The following is a 21851-nucleotide window of genomic DNA, read 5'->3' as shown; positions in this document are numbered from 1 at the left end:
AAATTAGCTTTTCTCTGGACCCAATCACAAAGTAAAAAAAATATGAAATTAAAACCAGAGCTTTTCTATATTTAAAAAAAAAAAGAAGAAGAAGGGTAAAGAATGCAATTGCAATCAAAAGTAGTTAATAATCTTAACCTTTTCACTTAAAAAAACAAAAAGCATTCTTGTTAACTACCAAAAAACCAAAAACCAAACCCGTTGCCGTCGAGTCGATTCTGCCTCATAGTAGGTCAGAGTAGTACTGCCCATAGGGTTTCCAGGGAGCACCTGGTGGATTTGAACTGCCAACCTTTTGGTTAGCAGCCGTAGCTCTTAACCACTACGCCACCAGAGTTTCTAAAATTCTTAGCAAATGCCTTCTCAGAGTTCACACTGATACTTCTTCTGCCAGCGTCACAGACTTGGGATTTCCATAGGGTTTTAGCACACTCAGGAGGCCTGGTGGCACAGTGGTTGAGAGCTATGGTGAGCTATAGCAGCTAACCACAGAGGTCCACAGTTCGAATCCACCAGCAGCTCCTTGGAAATCCTATGAGGTAGTTCTCCGTCCTACAGGTTGGGTTTGGCTTTTTGTTTTTTAGCACAATCGTGCAGACCATTTGCCACATGATTTGTTTTTCCAAGGATACCATTTGACTCCTTAGAAAATTAGAGAACAAACAAAAACATTTCTTAATGTGAATTTTTGTTTGTTTTGCTGTATGTATAGGTGAAATACTTTATCACGTTTTAATTATGTTAGGAGTTCTCCATGCCCTGTATGGTATCCAGTACTCCCTAGTCAGCAACATAACAATCAAAAAGTGCGAGTAGGCCCGTTGCTAGTCAGTGCCGGAGGAGGAGGATAGAGAGGATGTATGTAAGGAAGCTATTTTTAATGATCTGATATTTAATAATGAGTTTAAAAGCTTTGCCTCATTGCATCTGTAAAGCCAAAATAATTTCAAATCTGTTGGATGACACCATTTATTGGTCTGGCGTTGATGGAGTCGGGTCAGAGGCAAGGAGCTAGGAAGGAGGAGATGAAGGGCAGTGAGGGAGCGGTGTGGCTTACTTTAGTGTTTTACCCAGAACCTCAAAATGAGAAAATACCAAAAACCTTCAGCTTCATAAGCCTGGCGTGGTTTCATAGACCTGGGCAGAGGGTGGGACGGCAGTAGATGAAAAGGTTGGAATATGTGAAAACAAATGCATGTCTTTTTTCTCTTCTTATCTAGTTTTTCGTTGGAATCTACATCCCTGTGGGGTGTAAGTGTTTTAAGAAGAGATTTGCATTCCACTGGCTTACTTTTAAATACAGATAAAGAAAGGTAGCAGCTGTTACCTTAGAATTTCATAAATGTGAAAGGGTCAATGCAAATTTGCATACAAGCTAAACATTTCTACAAGGCTTATGATAAGCCTTACTAATTTCATTACATGGAGATTATGAAAATTATTTTTAAAAAAAAACAGATGATAGATGGATTTAAAGGTGTTTAGAGGTACTTTGGATATGTTATCAGGAGGGATCAGTCCCTGGAGGGTGAGCGAAAAAGAAGAAGACCCACAACGAGATGGATTGACACAGTGTCTGCAACAATGGGCTCAAACATAACAAGGATTGTGAGGACGGTGCAGGACCCCGCAGTGTTCCGTTCTGTTGTACATGGGGTGGCTATGAGTTGGCACCAACTGGATGCACCTAACAACAACACCCTTACCTGAGTTAGTGTTAACTATTTTATGATGCAAGTTTTGCATTTTCGTCTGTAAAGGCTTAGAATTTTTATTCTGTCTGGTGAAATTGCTTAAGAATGCACCAAAGTCTGATTGGGAGCGTTTTCGTTGAATTTCAGGAACTGCAAAACATAACAGCATCAGAAGGGCAGGTGGTGGTTCTGGAATGCCGGGTCCGAGGAGCACCTCCTTTGCAGGTCAAGTGGTTCCGGCAAGGAAGTGAAATTCAAGACTCTCCAGATTTCCGGATTCTACAGAAAAGTAAGGAGAGGTGCCCACACCCCAAATCCCACCATTTATTCTGTCTTCAGGGAAACCAAGGTGGGCTTAGCCATTCAGATGAATTGGTTTGTATTTTCAAAGAGTGGTAAGACCAGATGACCTGCAACTCTGCAGGGTCAGTCAATTAAAGCAGTGACGCTTGCTTGTGGACCCTTCTGAAACTCCGGTGAAAGTTATATATTTTTCTCAGGAAAAAATGGACATATATGTTTTCACTCAAAGTTTTGCAAATAATTTTAAGAGGTTCACAAGCTTCCTATAGCCCATCCATGAGATGCAGTTTTAAAAACTTCTTTGTTTGCAGTGTTACTAGAATGTGAGTTTCTATATCAATAGAAAGATAAATGTATCTACTATCACCTGAGGTGGCACAGTGGTTAAGAGCTCAGCTGCTAACCAAAAGGTCGGCAGTTCGAATCCACCAACCACTCCTTAGAAACCCTATGTGGCAGTTCTACTCTGTCCTGTAGGGTGGCTGTGAGTCGGAATCGACTCGACAGCAGTGGATTCTTTTTTTTGGTTTAACCCCTAAGGAGTCCCTGGGTGGTGTAAATGGTTAAGTGCCCGACTACTAACCTAAAGGTTGGTGGTTGGAACCCACCCAAAGGCACCTTGCAGAAAAGTCCTGGCAATCTGCTTCCAAAAGGTCACAGCCTTGAAAACGCTATGGAGCACAGTTCTACTTTGCTCACATGGGATCACCATTAGTTGGAATCAACTTGACAGCTTTTTTTTTTGGTTTACTGTCACCTTACCTACCTCTTTTGTATTATGGAGTTTGTCTTGCACAGGTAATAGAAAAGCATAGATAGATTTATTATTAATGTAACTTCATTCTAATTCTGTTTTGATTTTTTTTTTTTTTCATGTGGCAAACAGAACCGAGATCTACAGCTGAACCTGGTGAGAATCTTTTCTTTTCCTTTTTTTTTTTTTTGGTAATGTATCTTTTGAGCTTCAATCCTTCTTTGTTTCTCTTTCAAAGCCATAAGCAGAACAATGTTTTTGCAGTTCCCTGGAAATGTGAAACCCCCTTAAAGACATTATCTTTTTATCATGGGGTCTGTACACTGCTTTTTACATCAACTTCTTTATTAGTAAAACATGAAGTTCCATTCAGACAAGAAGGTCAAGCTCGGGGACTTAAGACTTTTTAAAGTATGTTCTTTTCTACTCAGAAAGCAAACTAAGCTAATGATGAAAAAGCATCCTCCAAAATTCCAGTAGAAAAGAAAAATCTGGTGCATATTTCCAAACCCACTAACCACAAGACTCCCAGTTTAGAAATGTGTCTCTAATGAGAGCAACCCAAAGATGTCAGCAGAATTGACCCCCAGGCATTTCTCATTTATGTGCCCTGAGCCATAAACTTTTACTCTTCTACAAGCATGAGGAAAGTCATCTTGCCCCAGGATCTCTCTTAATTACCAGGTCATTTGACCCGACCAGAGCGCTCTGTTATCCAGAAGCGAGGGTCCAGCTGTGCGCCCGCCTCAGACTTCTTGCGTATTTATGACTCCTCGTGGACCAAAGCGGGGTTCCGAAAGAAAGCAAGAATTCTAGGCATTCCATAGTGTGTCCTCCTCGAGACAACCTTCTTTTGTATTTTTCCCATTCGTAAAGCTGCTGGTTTCATTTATTTCTTGCCAAAAGGGTAGAAAAACAAATGATTTTCCTGTTTCTGCTGTCCTTGCTTCTGCTTCAGCATCAGGCAAATCCTGCCAAATGCCCCGTAGGAGCCTGACCTTGCTGTGTGCCTTCTTTGGGAACTTGGAGGTGCTCTGGGGAAGGCACCAGGTCAGATAGCTGCAGTCAATTCCTGGATCTCTCCCTTCTGAGTGTTGGGTCTTTAAAAGCAGAGTATGATCCTGTCAGGATCCAGAGTTTAAGGCGTGCTGAGCAGCCTCCTCAGGGAACCACTGGAATTGATCTGGTGCTTTCTTGCCATGAGTTACAACTAGAGCATGTCGCCCCATTAATGTGTTTAGTCACCACATCAAACACTGTAGCCGCTTTCCAGACTGTGGAAACACAGAGCTTCGTATTTTGTCTGTGGTATGTCTTTGCATAAGATTGCAGAACGTTAGCTCCCTGATCCGTGCAAATTCTGAGACCGAATCTACTGTGTGATCTAATACAGAAACCCTGAAGGGGATTGGAGCCCTGGCAGCACAGTGGTTAAGAGCTCGGCTGCTAACCAGAAAGTCGGCCGTTTGAATCCACCAGCCATTCCTTGGAAACCATGTGGAGCAGTTCTGCTCTGTCTTAGAGGGTCACTATGAGTGGGAATCGACTTGATGGCAACGAGTTTGGTTTTTGGTTTTTTAATAGGAAATTAGAGCACATTTTTCGCATTTACTATTTTGAATAGAGTTATGAACTGGTAGAGTCCCTAGGTAAAGCCAACAGTTTAGCTCTCAGCTACTAACCAAAAGATTGACAGTTCAAATCCACCTAGAGATGCCTCAGAAAAAGGCCTGGTGATCTACTTGCAAAAAAATCACAGCCATTGAAAACCTTATGGAGTGCAGTTCTGCTCTGACACACATGGGGTCCCCAGGAGTCCGAATCATCTCAGTGGCAATGGGTGTATGAAGGTAGGAGCCACGTAGCTCTTTTATCAGCAGAAATAGTTTATTATGTGAAGAGACATCCATAAACAATATATGTCTTTTGATGCTTTTTATACAAACAAAACTAAAATCTTGGGCCAGAAATTGTAAAAGCGTTGCTGCCGGAATGGATTAAGTTTGCTTTTGGTGTTGCGTTTTGGATTCTGGCATATTCACGGAACTCTTTCTTTATCATATTGTTATCCCTTGTCATCAGCTTCATAGGTGATGATGATTTTTTAAATGTTGTCCATGATTTGGGCCGGAAAATCATAAACCAGCCATCAGCTGAAAATTCAAAACACTGCTCAGCGACTGCAGAGTTTGGTTTGGAGTACATGCATGTTTGAAAATTGAAAACACTCAGAATACGGACGAAGAAGGAACACATTTGGGTGAAGGAAAGAGAATGGCAAGACCTGCTGTCTCCCCCTCCCCGCCGCCTCACCTTCTCCCCTTACACCACATGGACCCCTCAGGTCTCATTTATGGTGACTCTTTTGAGTCTAGAATATAGTTTTGATTGGGAACACCTTAATAAAATTAGCCCTATACAGTTTCACAGAACAACCCGATCTCTAGAGTTTACTTAAGGAGCCCTGGTGGTGCAATGGTTAAGTGTTCAGCTGCTAACCAACAGAAAGATTGGCAGTTTGAACCCACCCAGCAGCACCACGGGAGAAAGGCCTGGCGATCTGCCTCTGGAAAGACAACAGCCTAGAAAACCCTAGAAGGTAGTTCCACTCAGTCACATGGGGTCACCCTGAGTCAAAATTGACTCGACAGCACCCTAGCAACAAACAACAACAGAATGTACTTAAATGCCTTTTGGTTTAAGATGCCAAAATCATCAAGAAAAGAGCAAGACATGGAAGATCTTCCTGTTAACTCATAAATCCTAGCCCTGTATAAAAAAGTTTCTCCTCTCTGTGTTGGCTAGGTTTTCCTATTTTTATTTCCCCCGTTAGTCAAGTCTGAAAGCACTTAAGAAAACAGATACCTCCATTCCGGGCACAATAATTGCATTTGCTAAAAACAAGGATTTCTTGGTAGAAAAAGATTTCAAGCACATCAGTTGGTACAGAAAAAAATATATATATCTATATGCGTACAGACATATAGATATATATGTTTGTATATTGTCACGTGGTATTAAAACAAAACACAGCCAGTTTTCCCGATCTCTGATCATGCTTCTACAATTATATTTACCCAGACACTACTAGAATTCCTGCTTTCTCTTTTACGGTGAAACAACAAAATATTCTGCTTCAGGAAATTTACAGTTGGCACGTAGAGTTAAATAAAATCCATGATCATATTTAAAAAAACAAAAAACTTTTAAACACGTGAATGACTCTTCAAGTGACTGCTTATGTGAGTTGTATAAGAACTTCAGAACGAAGCAAATGTTCAAACAGATTTGTATTTAAGCAATGTTTTGGCATGCCTGACAAAACTAGGTATGATTCTGTTACCAGTAGCCAAACATTTTCCTTACAGTAACCTGGAAGTTTCTGTGTCAGGGGGAAAAGTGATGTTGGACTCCAGTTAATTTTCCTTAAGTGCTCTGATTGACTTACATCTAATGGACCATTAAACTATTTTCCTAGTTGTTAGGGATTATCTGATGCATTCAGCCATATAGAATATATGCAGGAACTGGCTTCCCCGAGAGCTGTTTTTTTAGCCACTGTCAACAGCAAAAGAGAAAAACAGACAAGGAGGCAAGAGAGACATTTTCTAAGACTAGGTCAGTGATGTTTTCCAAATGCTAAAAACATAAATAGCCTTTGAAATGCAGGAAAGTATTTAAGCATTCAGCTTTTATTACCCCCTCTTCCTACCTCTTCCCTTCCTCTGACTTACTCACTCAGTCTCGCTGTTCTCTAGCCGGCTGGCTGGCTCTCCTCCGCGTCCTCTCTCTCCCTTCTTCTCTTCCCTTTTCCTCCTGCTTCCTCCCTCTCTGTCCTTCCCTCCCTCCCTCCCTCTCCTTTTCCCTCCTTCCTTGTTTAATCTCTTTTTGCTCTTTGCTTCACCCTCCTTCCTTTTCTTATTCATGTGCAAAATGTTCTACACATCTAGAAATAAAGCGGAAACTCACCAGTACTTAGAGCCCCTTTGGAGGTTGGAAGCTCACCAGTACCTAGACAAAGCCCCTTTGGAGGTTAGAAGCTCACCAGGACCTAGACAGAGCGCCTTTGGAGGTTAGGTATTTAGATAAAGAAGGAAATCGCACATCCCCCACCCCCCAAAGCATTTGTGCAACCGGAACAGGTTTTTCTTGTCACCACTGTGTTGTATCTGTCTGATGTGTTTTACACTCCCCCCTCTGTCTAGACAGAAGTCAGCTTGCATCACAAATCTTTTCTGACTGTTTTGTGTTAATAGCTAGTCGGCTCACTTAAGACCAACATCCGTTTGTCATATTACCTGCTCTGGGCTTCTTGGACATTCTGACTTTACACTGATTGAATCCTTCAAAGACTAGTAGTGGGGGCAGGGGGCACGCAGAAGACTCATTTGACAGCTGTTAATGCTCAGGCTCTTACTCAGCTGTCTGGAAACAGCCCCAGACTGTACTGAGTTACTTCTATAGCATTGTTTAATGGCATATGTCTTAGTTATCTATTGCCGCTGTAACAGAAATACCACAAGTGGGTGGCTTTAACAAACAGGAACTTATTTTGTCACAGTTTAGGATGCTAGAAGTCTGAATTCAGGGCACTAGCTCTAGGGGAAGGTTCTCTTTCTGTCAGCTCTCAGGGAAGGCCCTTGTTTCTTCTGAGCTTCTGCTCCTGGGCCATCTTCATGTGACTTGGCTTCTCTCTTCCTCCATCTCTGCTTCTTTCTTTGGCTTCTTGTTTAATCTCTTTTATATCTCAAAAGAGAGTGACTCAAGACGCACCCTACACTAATCCTGCCTCAGTGACATAACAAAGCCAGCCCATTCCCTCATGAGATTATAACCACAGGCATAGAGGCTAGGATTTACAACACATATTTTGGGGGGACACAATTCAATCCATAACAGCATGCAAAATGAAAAATTCAATACAGTAAAATAAAATGTCTTGTTGGGAACTTAGAAAAATAGGGGGCCTCCTACTTTCAGTACGCATCTCTGTTGACCAATGTCGCCCGTCTTAGATCTCGTACTGTAGATGCTGTGTTTCGGTTCTGTGATTCAGACTGTGAAGTAAATTATACTTAGTTAAATGTTTTAAGTTACTGAATTGTAGGAGGACTATGATGGAGCTGTTTGTCAAAACCCCAGTTTTTAACTGAGACTAGACACAGTTACATACTTAGTGCTAGGTTAAGACGATGAGTTGAACAAAAGTGTCTCTATCTGTGATTGCCAACTGTGTGCCAAGGTACTTTGTGACACCGTAGCAAATGGACTGGGTGCTGCAATATGTTTTAATTTTTTGATACAAACACAGGGATAGTTGACCTCTGACAGATACTGTGTAAACTATTCAAAATAGTCGAGAGTTCCAACATTAGATCACACTACGTTCTCCTCTATAACATATCTTTGCAAAGCAGAGGTTTTGGTGAGTGTATGATAAAAAGCAAGTACCGCGTGAAATTCAGTGTGGAACATGAAATGATGCTGGTTATGCCCAATCCGATTCCAAGGCTTGAGAAGTTGTGCAGTGCACACATCTATTAGTAAGTCATTGTGGTTATTTCAGAATAAAATAATTAATAATATTTTCTGTAAATTTATGTGTATTTTTTTGAACAGCAACTAATTTGTTAAGGTATAACTACTTATTAAGTTGTCTGGAAATAACTGCTTAGTAAATGGAAGTGTTAGGTATGTTTTTTGGCTTAGGAGCACTTTAACAAAATTACTGAGACACTTAGGGTGCCTTGAACCAGAAAGTTTGGGAGCCTCTGGTTTAGTCTCTGGGAGATGGGACTAAAGACACGTTTGAATATGTACCAAAAAGAAAATCGAGTGACTCTTGGAATTCTACAGGCTGAGTGCTGCTGCTCTTGGTCATCTTCCTGCACTCCTCTTCCAGGATACTGGCTGTCTTAGTCATCTAGTGCTGCTGTAACAAATACCACAAGTGGACGGTTTTAACAAACAGAAGTTTATTCTCTCACAGTCCAGTAGGCTAGAAGTCCAAATTCAGGGTGCCAGCTTCAGAGGAGGACTTTCTGTCTCTGTTGGCTCTGGGGGAAGGTCCTTGTCATCAATCTTCCCCAGTCGAGGAGCTTCTCAGCACAGGGACCCCGGGTTCAAAGGACACGCTATTCTCCTGGCTCTTGCTTCTTGGTGGTACAAGGTCCATGTGTCTCTCTGCTCGCTTCTCTCTTTTATATCTCAAAAAAGATTGGCTCAAGACACAATCCAATCTTGTAGATTGAGTCCTGCCTCATTAACATAACTGCTGCTAATCCCATCTCATCAACATCATAGAGATAGGATTTTTAATACATAGGGAAATCACATCAGATGACAAAATGGTGGACAATCACACAATACTGGGAATCATGGCCTAGCTAAATTGATACACATATTTTTAGGGGACACTATTCAATCCATGACACTGGCCTATAAACTTTTCCTCTGCTGCCACGCTGGAAGTACTCCTCTCTGGGCAATCTGACCATTCCAAGAGAAGGAAAAAAAAAATCTAATCTAAGATAATGACATGGAGTTTCTCAGACAAAGAGGACACCTAGATTACACCACAGGGAAGGACGAGTGGACAACCTCCTCTCTCCTGCTCGGAGCTCACAACCATGTCTGACAGCAGAGATAAGACCTCTGAAGAAAACTTGCAACACGGGAGATAGCAACTTGGAGAAAATAGATTTGCAAAGAGAAGAAAATGTAAAAAACAAAACACTCAGAGAGAGAAGAAAATCAATACATCCAAGAAGTAAGAATTAAAAGCTGTGAAGAAAGGGAGCGTTCAGAAAACAATAAGAATTCTTGGACCAAGGCTAAGAAAGTTTCCTGAATACAGCCAAACACTTCAAGGGACAGAGTAACAGGGGCAAGGTTCTGGGGACCATGGTTTCAGGGGACATCTAGGTCAATTGGCATAACAGAGTTTATTAAGAAAATGTTCTACATCCCACTTTGGTGAGTGGCCTCTGGGGTCTTAAAAGCTAGTGAGCAGCCATCTAAGAGGTATCAATTGGTCCCAACCCACCTGGAGTAAAGGAGAATGAAGAACACCATAGACACAAGGGAAGTATTAGCCCAAGAAACAGAAAGGGCCACATAAACTAGAGACTTCATCAGCCTGAGACCAGAAGAACTAGGTGATGTCCAGCTACCACCAAAGACTGCCCTGACAGGGAACACAACAGACAGTCCCTGATGGAGCAGGAGAAGAGTGAGGTGCAGAACTCAAATTCTAGTAAAAAGACCAGACTTAATGGTTTGATTGAGACTGGAGGGACCCCGGAAGACATGGCCCCCAGACTCTGTGTTAGCCCAAAACTAAACCATTCTGAGGCCAGTTCTTCAGACAGAGATTAGACTGGTCTATGGGACATAAGATGATACTCATGAAAAGTGTGCTTCTTGGCTCAAGTAGATACATGAGACTAAATGGGCAGCTCCTGTCCAGAGGTGAGATGAGAAGGCAGAGAGGGTCAGGAGCTGGTTGAATGGACACAGGAAGTCAGGGGTGGAAAGAAGGAGTGTGCTGTCACAGTATAGGGGGAGCAGCTTGGGTCACATAGAAATGTGTGTATAAATTTTTATATGAGAGACTAACCTGAATTGTAAACTTTCACTTAAAGCACAACAATTTTAAAAAAAAAAAAGAATTCTTGGGATTAAAAACTTGGTAGTGAAAAATGAAAGCTGAGGAAATGTCCCACAAAGTAGAACAAGGAGACAAAGAGAAAGAATGTAAGAGAAAAAAGATAAGAAAATTAGAGAAACTGGGGAACCAGTCCAGGTGGACTACACCCTGTAACTTGGGATCCAGGAGGAGAAAACAAATAAAAGGAAGGATAAGCTTATCAATGATTATTTTTTAAATTTCTGCAAACGGAGGGATATCGATTTCCAGATTAAAAGGACCCACCAAGGGCACAATGTATGAAAATAAACTCACAGCAATGCATATCTTGTGAAATTCAGGATACTCAAGACAAGGAGATGATTCTACAAATGTCCGGGAAGGAAAGATCAGGCCACGTACAAACTAATCATCAGAATGGCATAAGACTTCTCAAGAGCTACACTAGACACAAAGAAGAGACAATGAAGCAAGACCTTCAAAATTCTGAAGCAAAACTACCTCCAACTTAGACTTCTTCCAGGCAAGCCCCCCATTCAGTGTGAGGATGGAATAAAGATGTTTTCAGCCTTGCAAGGTCTCGAAAACCTTACCTCCACAACCTTGTCTGGAGGATGTGTTGCACCACAGCAAGCGCAAGATAATTAACCTAAAGATGGGATAGAAGAAGCAGGAGATCAAACACAAGTGAGAGACAGAGGGAATCCCCAGGAGGATGACCACTGTGTGCCAGAAATGGAAGACAAGTCCATACTGGAGCAATGTGACTCAAGAGACAGACACAGTGAGGCTTTCATCACTCAGAGGCTCATTGCCACTGGTCCATCTTTTACCCCGATGACAGAATGGCAAAGGTGGTAAGCCTGACCGAAATTCTTATCTCCTGTTGGTCTGCCCTGCTCTCCTTTCCATACTCTGCCACCTGGAACAGCTGAGGACATCATTTCACCCCCACAGAAGTGTTCTGCTTTGATCCAGTCCTGAGAGCTGGACATTGGCCATATTGAGCTTAGAAACAGAAAACATGGAGACATCCATTCCACCAACAATATTTCTGTTGATGTCCAGTTTCTGCCCACACTTAGCTTTACCAGACTCCCCAACCATGGTGAGCTTTACATTTCCCAGGATTCTCTCTTGCATCCACTGACTACCCTGTGAGGACTTTTGTAAACTCTCAGGAAAGTTGAAGCCGGTTAATGCCCCCAGATACTTCCTGGAAGCTTTTTCTAACAGTAGCAATGTTTTCTTCTTTACACAGCAAGATTTGTTCTTCTTACTTAGCCTTTCAAACTCAAGAATATATTTGAAGGATCCATACATATGTGGTTAAAAAAAAAAAAGAAAATCAATGGAATGATCATCTCAAAAATAGGAGGAAGATTCAGTTGGAGAAGGCGCATGGAGCACTTATAAGTATAGATAATATTTTCTTTCTTAGACTTGATATTGAGTACACAAGAGTTCATTTCATTATGAATCCTTAAACTGTATATTTTAAATATTCTCTAAGTAAATAAATTTTTCTATAAAAAGTTAATACAGGCATTACATTTGTCCACAGTGAATTTCATCTTGTTGATTTTAACCTGGAGTTCTTTCTTAACAGTTGTTTTAGCCAAACCTTGTGGAAGGTAGAATCTGAACTCCTTTTTAAGTATGCTGGGCCAAAAAAAAGAGCTGTGAAGGAAGGCGTTTATGAAAATGTCCCCTTATTACCCAAGAGACCTAGCAATCTTGTCCTTGCTGTCTCATCATTTTATGAGTTTCCAAAAACAAAGTGTTTTTTGTTTGTATTTAATCAAATGTTAAGTATGTCCAAGAACTTGAATGGAATTCAGAATTGACTTCTGGGAGATATTGCTGTGATTAAACAATTTCTAGATAACTATAAAAACAAAAGCTTTATCATCAGTAAAAATAGTTTCTGATTTAGTAATTTATTATATGTCCTCAAATCCCTCCTTTCACTTAGGAAAATTGGATTAAAATGGATTATAAATAGAGTTATTAATAACTTTTAAGAATTTCCACTTATACTGGAGACAGTTTTCTAGCACAGATAAGTAAGCCTCTAACTCCCTTTATTTTCCATTAGCACTGTGTTTTTACACAAAGAACATGCGCCTTCTACATTTGTTTGCCAACTGCTCCCTTCCCCGGAGGAATTTTTGTAAAAGCACTAGGCTAATATTTTTTTATTATTTACAGCAACATGCAAAAAAAAAAATTGGCATAGCGGTGATTACAAAAACACCTCCCCTGGGGGGAGGGAGCGGTTGGCAAACAAACTTAGAAGGCTGTTATTTGCGTAAAAATACGCAGTCATTTCTTGATTTCTGTTCCTCCCCAAAATTTATTTTGCAGATGTCTTAAATGTCTTTGTTCAAGTAAGATGCTACCAGATGACCATTCAGTGTTGTGACTTGGCTCATCTCGTTTCCTCATGGCCTTCTTCATTTTTATGATGTTGGAAACGGAGACACACAAGCTATGCTGCTCCTTTCTCCCAGTAAAATGTTAATCTTTTGTCACTGTTGGGTGGAAGTTTCCAGGAAAAGAAAAACAGAACAGTCTTTGGGGCACTGGATTAAAATATTATCTTAAAACAAAAGAACATCATGAAATATCAATACATTAAAACAAACAAACACACAAACCCGTTGCCGTTGAGTTGATTCTGACTCATAGTGACCCTATAGGACAGAGTATAACTGCATCAGTACATTAAGTTTACTAAAAGAACATCTCAATGCTTTTTATTCTTTCCTTTTCTTTTTTGTACTGTGAGTCTGTAACCTTTTCTAGATGTTTACAACTATATACTTGTATACCCTCTATTTTATACCTTAGGGGTATTCCTGAAAAAAAGAATCAGTATAAAATGTATTTTGTGTAATCAAATTCTAAACACACAAATGAAGCTTATAGGAAAATCAGTTTTATTTGAGAATTCCTTTAGAAAACACTTTTTTTGTTGTTGCTGTAGTACTTGTGGTCCATCAGTCACCTGGACTTATCTTTCCCTTGTGTCCTTGGTTTTCTTCATACTTCCTTGCTCCAGATGAGGTGAGACCAGTGGAGTATCTTAGATGGCCACTCACAGGCTTTTAAGACCCCAGACACTGCTCACCAACATAGAATGTAGAACATTTTCTTTATAAACTCTGTTATTTCAATTGAGCTAGATGTTCCCTGAGACCATGGTCCCCACAGCCCTCTGCCTAGCAATTCGGTCCCTCAGGGAGTTTGGATGTGTCCACGGAGCCTCTATGACCTTGCCTTGGACAAGCCATGCTGGCTTCCTCAGCATTGTGCACTGTCCCTCCCTCAACGAAAGTTACCACTTATCTATTGTTTGTTTAGTGTTTTTCCTTCCCCACCTCTCCCTTCCCTCGTAACCATCAAAGATTGTTTCTTTTTGTGTGTAAACCTTTTCATAAGTTTTTATAGTAGTGGTCTCATGCAATGTTTATCCTTTCGTGATTGACTTATTTCACTCAGCGCAATGCCCTCCAGATTCATCCACGTTGAGAGATGCTTCACAGATTCATCACTGTTCTTTATCCTTTATCTTACGTAGTACTCCATTGGGTGTAAAAAACATGTTTTTGTTAAGCAAATGTTTACTCTATTTTTCTCTCAATCTTAATTTCATTCATGCATTTATTAAAAAATATCTATAGAAAATCTACTGTGTATAAGATGCAGAGAATACTATTATGAACAAAACAAATGTTTTCTGCTCTCATGGAGGTTATATTCTAGTCAGGGAACCAGAAACTAACCAACTGGTTACACAATAAATTATAAGCATACTTCAGAGACATTGCAGGTTCGGTTCTAGATCACCACAATATAGCAAGCCACATGAATTTTTTGATTTCCCAGTGTATATAAAAGTTATGTTTATGCTATACTACAGTCTATTAAGTGTACAATAAATAACATTATATCTAAAAAAAAAAGTACCTACTTTAATTAAAAAATACAGTATTGCTAAAAAATGCTAACCATCACCTGAGCCTTCAGTGAGTTGTAATCTTTTTGCTGGTGGAGGCGGTCTTGCCTCGATGTTGATGACTGATGACTGATCAGGGTGGTAGTTGCTGAAGGTTGGGGTGGCTATGGCAATTTCTTGATTTATTTTTTTATTGGACTTTAGATGAAGGTTTACAGAACACACTAGCTTTTCATTAAACAGTTAGTACACATATTGTTTTATGACATTATTTAACAACCCCGTGACATGTCAGTACTCTCCCTTTTTGACCTTGGGTTCCCTATTACCAGCTTTCCTGTCCTCTCCTGCCTTCTAGTCCTTGCCCCTGGGCTGGTGTGCCCCATTAGTCTTGTTTTGTCCTAATCTTTGCCTAAAAGATGAACCTCCAGAGTGACTTTATTACTGGGCTAAAAGCGTGTCCAGGGGCCATACTCTTGGGGTATCTCCAGCCTCTGTCAGGCCAGTAAGTCTGGTCTTTTTTTATGAGTTAGAATTTTGTTCTACATTTTTCTCCAGCTCTGTCTGGGACCCTCTATTGTGATCCCTGTCAGAGCAGTCAGTGGTGGTAGCCAGGCACCATCTAGTTGTGCTGGACTCGGTCTGGTGGAGGCTGGCTGTGGCAATTTCTTAAAATAAGACAATGAAAGTTTGCTGCATCGATTGACTCTTCCTTTCATGAAAGGTTTCTCTGTAGCATGCAATGCTGTTTGATAGCATTTTACCCACAGTAGAACTTCTTTCATAATTGGAATCAATTCTGTCAAATCCTGCCACTGCTTTATCAGCTAAGTTTATGTAATATTCTAAATCCTTTGTTGTCATTTCAACAATGTTCACAGCATCTTCACCAGGAGTAGATTCCATCTCAGGAAACCACTTTCTTTGCTCATGCATAAGAAGCAACTCCTCATCCATTAAAGTTTTATCATGAGATTGCAGCAATTCAGTCACATCTTCAGGCTTCACTTCTAATTTTAGTTCTCTTGCTATTTCCACCATATCTACAGTTACTTCCTCCACTCAAGTCTTGAACCCCCAAAGTCATGCATGAGGGTTGGAATCAACTTCTTTCAAACTGCTGTTAATGTTGATATTTTGACCTCCTCCCATGAATCATGAATGTTCTGAATGGCGTCTAGAATGGTGAATCCTTTCCAGAAGCTTTTCAATTTACTTTGCCCGGGTCCATCAGAGGAATCGCTGTCTATGGCAGCTTTAGCCTCATGAAATGTAGTTCTTAAATAATAAGAATTGAAAGTCAAAACTACTCCTTGATCCATGGGCTGGAGAATGAATGGATGTTGTGTTAGCAGGCATGAAAACAATACTAATCTCTTTGTACGTCTCCATTAGAGCTCTTGGGTGACCAGGTGCATTGTCAATGAGCAGTAATAATTGAAAGGCATCTTTTTTTCTGAGCACTAGGTCTCAACCAAAAACCAAAACCAAACCAGTTGTCATCGAGTGGATTCCAACTCATAGCAACCCTATAGGATAGACTAGAACTGCTCCATAGGGTTTCCAAGGAGCGCCTGGTGGATTCAAACTGCCGACCTTTTGGTTAGCAGCTGAGCTCTTAAAAACTATGCCACCGGGGCTCCAGGTCTCAACAGTGGTGTTAAAATATTCAGTAAACCATGTTATAAACAGATGTGCTGTCATCCAGGCTTTGTTGTTCTGTTTATACAGCACAAGCAGAGTAGATTTAGCATAAGTCTTAACGGTCGTAGGATTTTCAGAATGGTAAATGGGAATTTGCTTCAACTTAAAGTCAACAGCTGCATTAGCCCCTAACAAGAGAGTCAGCCTGTCCTTTGAAGCTTTGAAGGCAGGCATTGACTTCTCCCTAGCTGTGAAAGTCCTGGATGGTATCTTCTTCCAATATAAGGCTGTTTTGTCTACACTGAAAATCTGTTGCTTAGTGCAGCCACCTTCATCAATTATCTTAGCTAGATCTTCTGGACAACTTGCTGCAGCTTCTACATCAGCACTTGCTGCTTCCCCTTGCACTTTTATGTTATGGAGACGGCTTCTTTCCTTAAACCTCATGAACCAACCTCTGCGAGGTTCACACTTTTCTTCTGCAGCTTCCGCACCTCTCTCAGCCTTCATAGAACTGAGGGGAGTGAGGGCCTTGCTCTGGATTAGGCTTTGGCCTAAGGGAATATTGTGGCTGGTCTGATCTTCTATCCAGACCACTAAAACTTTCTCCATATCAGCAATAAGGCTGTTTCGCTTTCTCATCATTTGTGTGTTCAGTGGAGTTGCACTGTAAATTTCCTTCAAGAACTTTTCTTTTGCATTCACAACTCGGCTAACTGTTTGGCACAAGACTAATAGCTTCTGGCCTGTCTCAGCTGATGATATTCCTTCCTCGCTAAGCTTAATCATTTCTAGTTTTTGATTTAAAGTGAAAGACATGTGACTCTTCCTTTCACTTGAACAGTTACAGGCCATTGTAGGGTTATTAACTGGCCTAATTTCAATACTGTCAAGTTTCAGGGAATAGGGAGGCCTGAGGAGAGAGAGAGAGAGAGACGGGGGAGTGGCCGGTCGGTGGAGTAGTAAGAACACACACATTTATCGTTAAACTCGCTGTCTTATATGGGCGTGATTCAAGGTACCCTAAAACAATTACAATAGTAGCATCAAATTTCATTGATCACAGATCACCATAACAGATATAATAATGATGAAAAACTCTGAAATATTGGGGGGATTACCGAAATGTGACACAGAGACATGAAGTGAGCACATGCTATTGGAAAAATGGCGCCGATAGACTTGCTCGACGCACGGTTGCCACAGACCTTCCATTTATAAAAAACGCATTATCTACGAATCCCAATAACATGAGGTATGCCTGTGTTCAGTTACAATTGTGATGCATGTCTCCTGGGAAAAGATGTCATAGCAAAATGACATATAGGTGGTAGGTCTAAGTCTAATCAAAAAGAAAGTGATGCTTAGGTAAAAATACGAGGCTGAGTAGAAGACAACTAAGTAGTTGAGGAGAAAGAGCACAGACTGAAGGGAACACGGCTTTGAGGAGCCCCACAAGAGCCATCGTGCCCAGCACTGAAGTGTGGAGAGGTGAGAGGTACCGAAGGAGCCTGGTGCAAGGCAGGGGCCTGATCATGTAGGGCTTTGTAGACCACACGAAGGATTTTGAATTTATCCTCAAAGTCATGGAAAGATGAGAGGGAAGATAAAACTTGATTCTTCAAATAGACCTCTGGATTAGAAGGGACACACACATACACACACACACAGGCTCAGGTTTTCTTAATATGGTATAACAACAACAAAAACCCACAAAATCATAGAGAGCATGCAGAAGGAACTCTTTAAAAGTCATCAAGGCCATCAACCCAAAACCAGGTAAGATTTTGTCCTGTTTTTAAATAGACAGAAAATTGAAACTATCATGAAAAGAGAAGAATGTCTGTTCTTACAGTTGAAGTATGCTCAGACATTGTCTGGCAACAGCCATTTCTCTAAGTGTCCACAGAGACTCCCTCTTTCCCACTGGGGACACTCCAAGCTGAGAGAAGACCTTTCCAGAGAGCGCCCAGCTCTGGGAAGATCATGCAGGGATATAGGCAGTGGGTGCCTGTTGCCCAGACAGGAAGCACCTAGATGCTGCTAAAAGCTGGAAAGGCCTCTCAGCTCCCAGCCACATCTGCTAAGAGGGAAGAAAGATAATCTACTGCTGCTTAAGCCCATCTCTCGGGTGGCAGCCAGTGTGTGAACGTTTTTTCCAAAACCTCTTCCGAGTGGGCTGTTGATTTCTTCTAATATCAGTATCGGCACATTACAGAGTATTATTTGACTCTGTTTCTATCCTATTCCAATGTATTTTTTATCTTGAGGACACAGAGTCCATCTCTTTGTAAAGATGAATTTCTAGAGAACTCTTTGGGTACTGAGGAGAGTAATTACATTTTCAAAGTTAGGAAATCCCTTCTTGATCCAGACATAAATCTTTTGTTACCTCATTTTACGTCAGGTTCCTTGTGTTCTGAATTAGGAAGAAATGCAGGACAACTAGAGTGAGGCTTTGTGCTCTAGAAAAAAAGAAGGTGCATGTGGGAGGTAGGCTGCCTACCTTCAGAACTGGAGTCTGATAGTAATCAGCCATGACCTTAAGAAAATCACTCTGTGTCTCCCTGACCTCGCCTGAAAAAATGAGAATCTGGGCTAGTCGAGCTCTGAAATCCCTTGCAGCACAAATATTCTAAGTTTTATGTATCCTACTCTGGTTAAGAACACTTTTAATTCATTCTGTAACCATATGTGTTCAATTTAAAAATCCCTGATCCCTTGTACCTTTCCAGATAGACCTCCCTCTCCAAATGATTAATCTTACGTGAAGCTCCAACTTGAATTATTTCCACACTTTGTGTCCTCCTCTTCAGTTGCGAAGCCAAGAGCTGTGTACAGTACAGACAAAAAAACACAGGAGGATTACCTCATGCTCTCTTTGTTGGGCTCTTGTTCTCCTTCCATTCAATGAACATTTTAATCAAATAATAATTGTGTGCTTTAAATGTATCAGTATCTGAAGGATAAATGTATCCTTTATCTGGAAAACATTTTCTTAATATGCCTAATGAATCTAGTCAGGATTTATTGATATTTATGGCAAGTAATTGGAAGTAAAGATGCTGCTAATTATTGAACCCAACTGGCTTTGATTTCCACCTATGTAGAACACTGGATAATCAGAAAATCCTGTAGGGTGTTATCCATGTAAACCCACATTGGGTACACCAAGTGAATCTTTTAAAGGCGTTTTGATCATAAAATTTAAAAACCTAACTTGTGTTACTCAATGGTGAGAACTGGAAGGCTTGATCAAAAGTCAATTGCCATCATCGTGAGTCAGAGAAGGTCCAACGTACGTAAAACTACCTGCTGCAACGTTATCCGGCATGAGCACATTCTATTACCCAAAAACATGTTTCAGATAATGAGGAAGAAGCTAAGGCTGAACTTTTCATTAGCCAGCAATTTGCATGGATGTTTGTAGTGCAGGAAGCCTTCAGTGATACCATCATTTCAAAAAGGAAAGTAATTTCGTTTAACTTGAAACAAATATGCTTCCTGTCAACAAAGTGTGAAGAACTCCAGGTACATCATAATTGAAATAATAACCATTGCACTCTCTTGAGATTGCTGTACTTTTTTGTGCTTTTCATGTATGACGTGCGAATGGAAAAAAATTTATATGGCCTGAAATGATCTATTCATTTGTATAACTGAATATTTCCATTGTCTCTTTGTAACAAGTTTTATTGTACAGTTATCACCTGAAATGTATGTTTTAAGTCTCTGCTTTAAATTCAAATTGAAGCCTTATTAAAATGTTTCACATAATAATATAGCAATTTTTAATTGCTTCTGTAGGAAAGGTTGCAAAGCTATCAAGAAAGAGTAGGAGGCAGAAAAGATACTATCTTCATGATTGTAGGATAATTACAGTGTATCTAATATTTGATTAATCTTAAAAGATGCTGCATAATCAACTAGAATTTTAATTTCTGTGGAAGTCTGAAATAAGCATAAATGCCAGGAATTTTTTTAACTGTCTAAAAATCTTAATTCTGTATTATATTTCCTACTTCTACTCTATATTCCAAGAATTTTTTTTTTATAATAGCACTTCCTGATAGACATTTTAATGTGCTACTGACTTTACTTCTCTTTTAACACAGCACAATTTTGAAGGAAAGAGGGAAGGGGGAAATAATAAAATATCTTATTAGCATGTGGGTATTAAGAGTGTGAACTTGTGGAGTTGGAATAGACCCGAGGATGTTCTAATCCACTTCCTTATAAGAAGACATGCTCTGTCTCCTCAAGGTTACAGACAACTTGAGGGCAGGACCCATGAAATATTTATCTTCCTGTCTGCAGGAAGGATATAAAGTTTTATAGATAGTCTCAAAAATACTTACCAAGTAAATGGAAGAATTCCAAAAGTTTCTAAATGCTGTTCACAGAAGGAGGTTTTAGATTTTATCTCAAAAAATTCTCTCAATGTCTTAAACCTTCTATTAAGAAACGCTCCCATTCATTTAATCTAACTTCTTCCCTCTTGCTGCAATTTTGGACCATTTCTTCTTGTTCTTCAAGAAAGATGGAGATTAATTGAGCAGCTTCTTCCTTATATTAATCCCTTTATGTTTATAATACTTCTCACAGTGTTTTATGTAAAGTAGATAGCCAATTAGCATTTAAATGGATGAATATGTAATACACTCACCCCTCACTTATCAATGTGGTTGGATTCCAAAGACCAGGTCCTTATGTGAAAATGGAGGATGACCCCATCAGATCACAAAATGGAAGATGACTACATCATTACATAACTGCCAAATTACATCATTATGTAACTGCCAAACCACTGAGAATCATTGCCCAGCCAAGCTGACACATAAGCTTAACTGTCACAGCCAGCGTTACTCTTGCTTCACCCCTCAGTGTTCGTTACTGCCAGATGTACATCGTTTATGTGCAAAATAGTTGGATAGTAGATTTTTTTACTATTGTTGTAAATGCGAAATGTTGAATACCGAGATAATCACTTAGTGAGGGTAGGTGTATATATTTCATTGCCCTTTACTTTTAACTAAAGAGTTCCAATTTGTTTCATGTCTTTATTAATCTGTACTATTTACTCATTTTTTTCTACATTGAGTTCTACTTTTTCATGTCCTATTTAAATGTCAAATCGAATATATGCTGAAATAACGAGGTATGTGTTTTCATTGCTCTTGCAATTTTACAGCTGTTTTAATATATCTAAGAAGCAAGTCTGCCTAAGAGCAGTAGGACATTGCTAAAATCACAAAAGCTTATAATCACTATGGTCCCCAGATCTTTCCTTGGGAACATAACGTTGTGGTTAAACCAATCGACTGCTGACCAAAAGGTCGGTGGTTGGAAACCGTCAGTGGCTCCAAGGGAGCAAGATGTGGCAGTCTGCTTCCGTAGAGATTTACAGCCTTGGAAACTCACGGGGTCTCTATGAGTAGGAATTGACTGGACAGCAGTGATTTTTTTTTTTTTTTTTTACTTGGTTTTCGGTTGAGCAGAAGTCAAAAAGCAACTACATTGTAGTGGAAAGAATGTGCACATACAATCAGCTAAACTAGACAGGACAGTGGAGCCGGATCTGCTGAGCACCTTCCACATGCCAGGTGCAGAGTTAACACATTTCACAAACATCTCATTTCATCTTCACGTTATCCCATTGTTGTTGTTGTTAGGTGCCGTCAAGTCAGTTCCGACTCATAGCAACCCTCCGTACAACAGAACAAAACACTGTCTGGTCCTGCATCAGCCTCCTAATCGTTTTTATGCTTGAGCCCATTGTTGCAGCCACTGTGTCAGTCCATCTTGTTGAGGGTCTTCCTCTTTTTTGCTGACCCTCTACTTTACCAA

General features: G+C 40.3%; 1 protein-coding gene across 1 annotated transcript in view; it reads left to right on the top strand.

The window, feature by feature from the left end:
* PALLD (palladin, cytoskeletal associated protein) overlaps positions 1-21851 on the top strand; it is a 450487-nt gene that overhangs the window by 213271 nt on the left and 215365 nt on the right. Inside the window, exons 6-7 of the mRNA XM_004388882.2 lie at positions 1842-1983; positions 2884-2907. Coding sequence (XP_004388939.1) covers positions 1842-1983; positions 2884-2907 — 166 coding nt within the window. The remainder of the gene's footprint in view (positions 1-1841; positions 1984-2883; positions 2908-21851) is intronic.

The sequence above is a fragment of the Trichechus manatus genome, unplaced genomic scaffold, assembly GCF_000243295.1.
Source record: "Trichechus manatus latirostris isolate Lorelei unplaced genomic scaffold, TriManLat1.0 scaffold00220, whole genome shotgun sequence".
NCBI lineage: Eukaryota > Metazoa > Chordata > Mammalia > Sirenia > Trichechidae > Trichechus > Trichechus manatus.
This window is presented reverse-complemented; position numbering and strand designations above follow the sequence as displayed.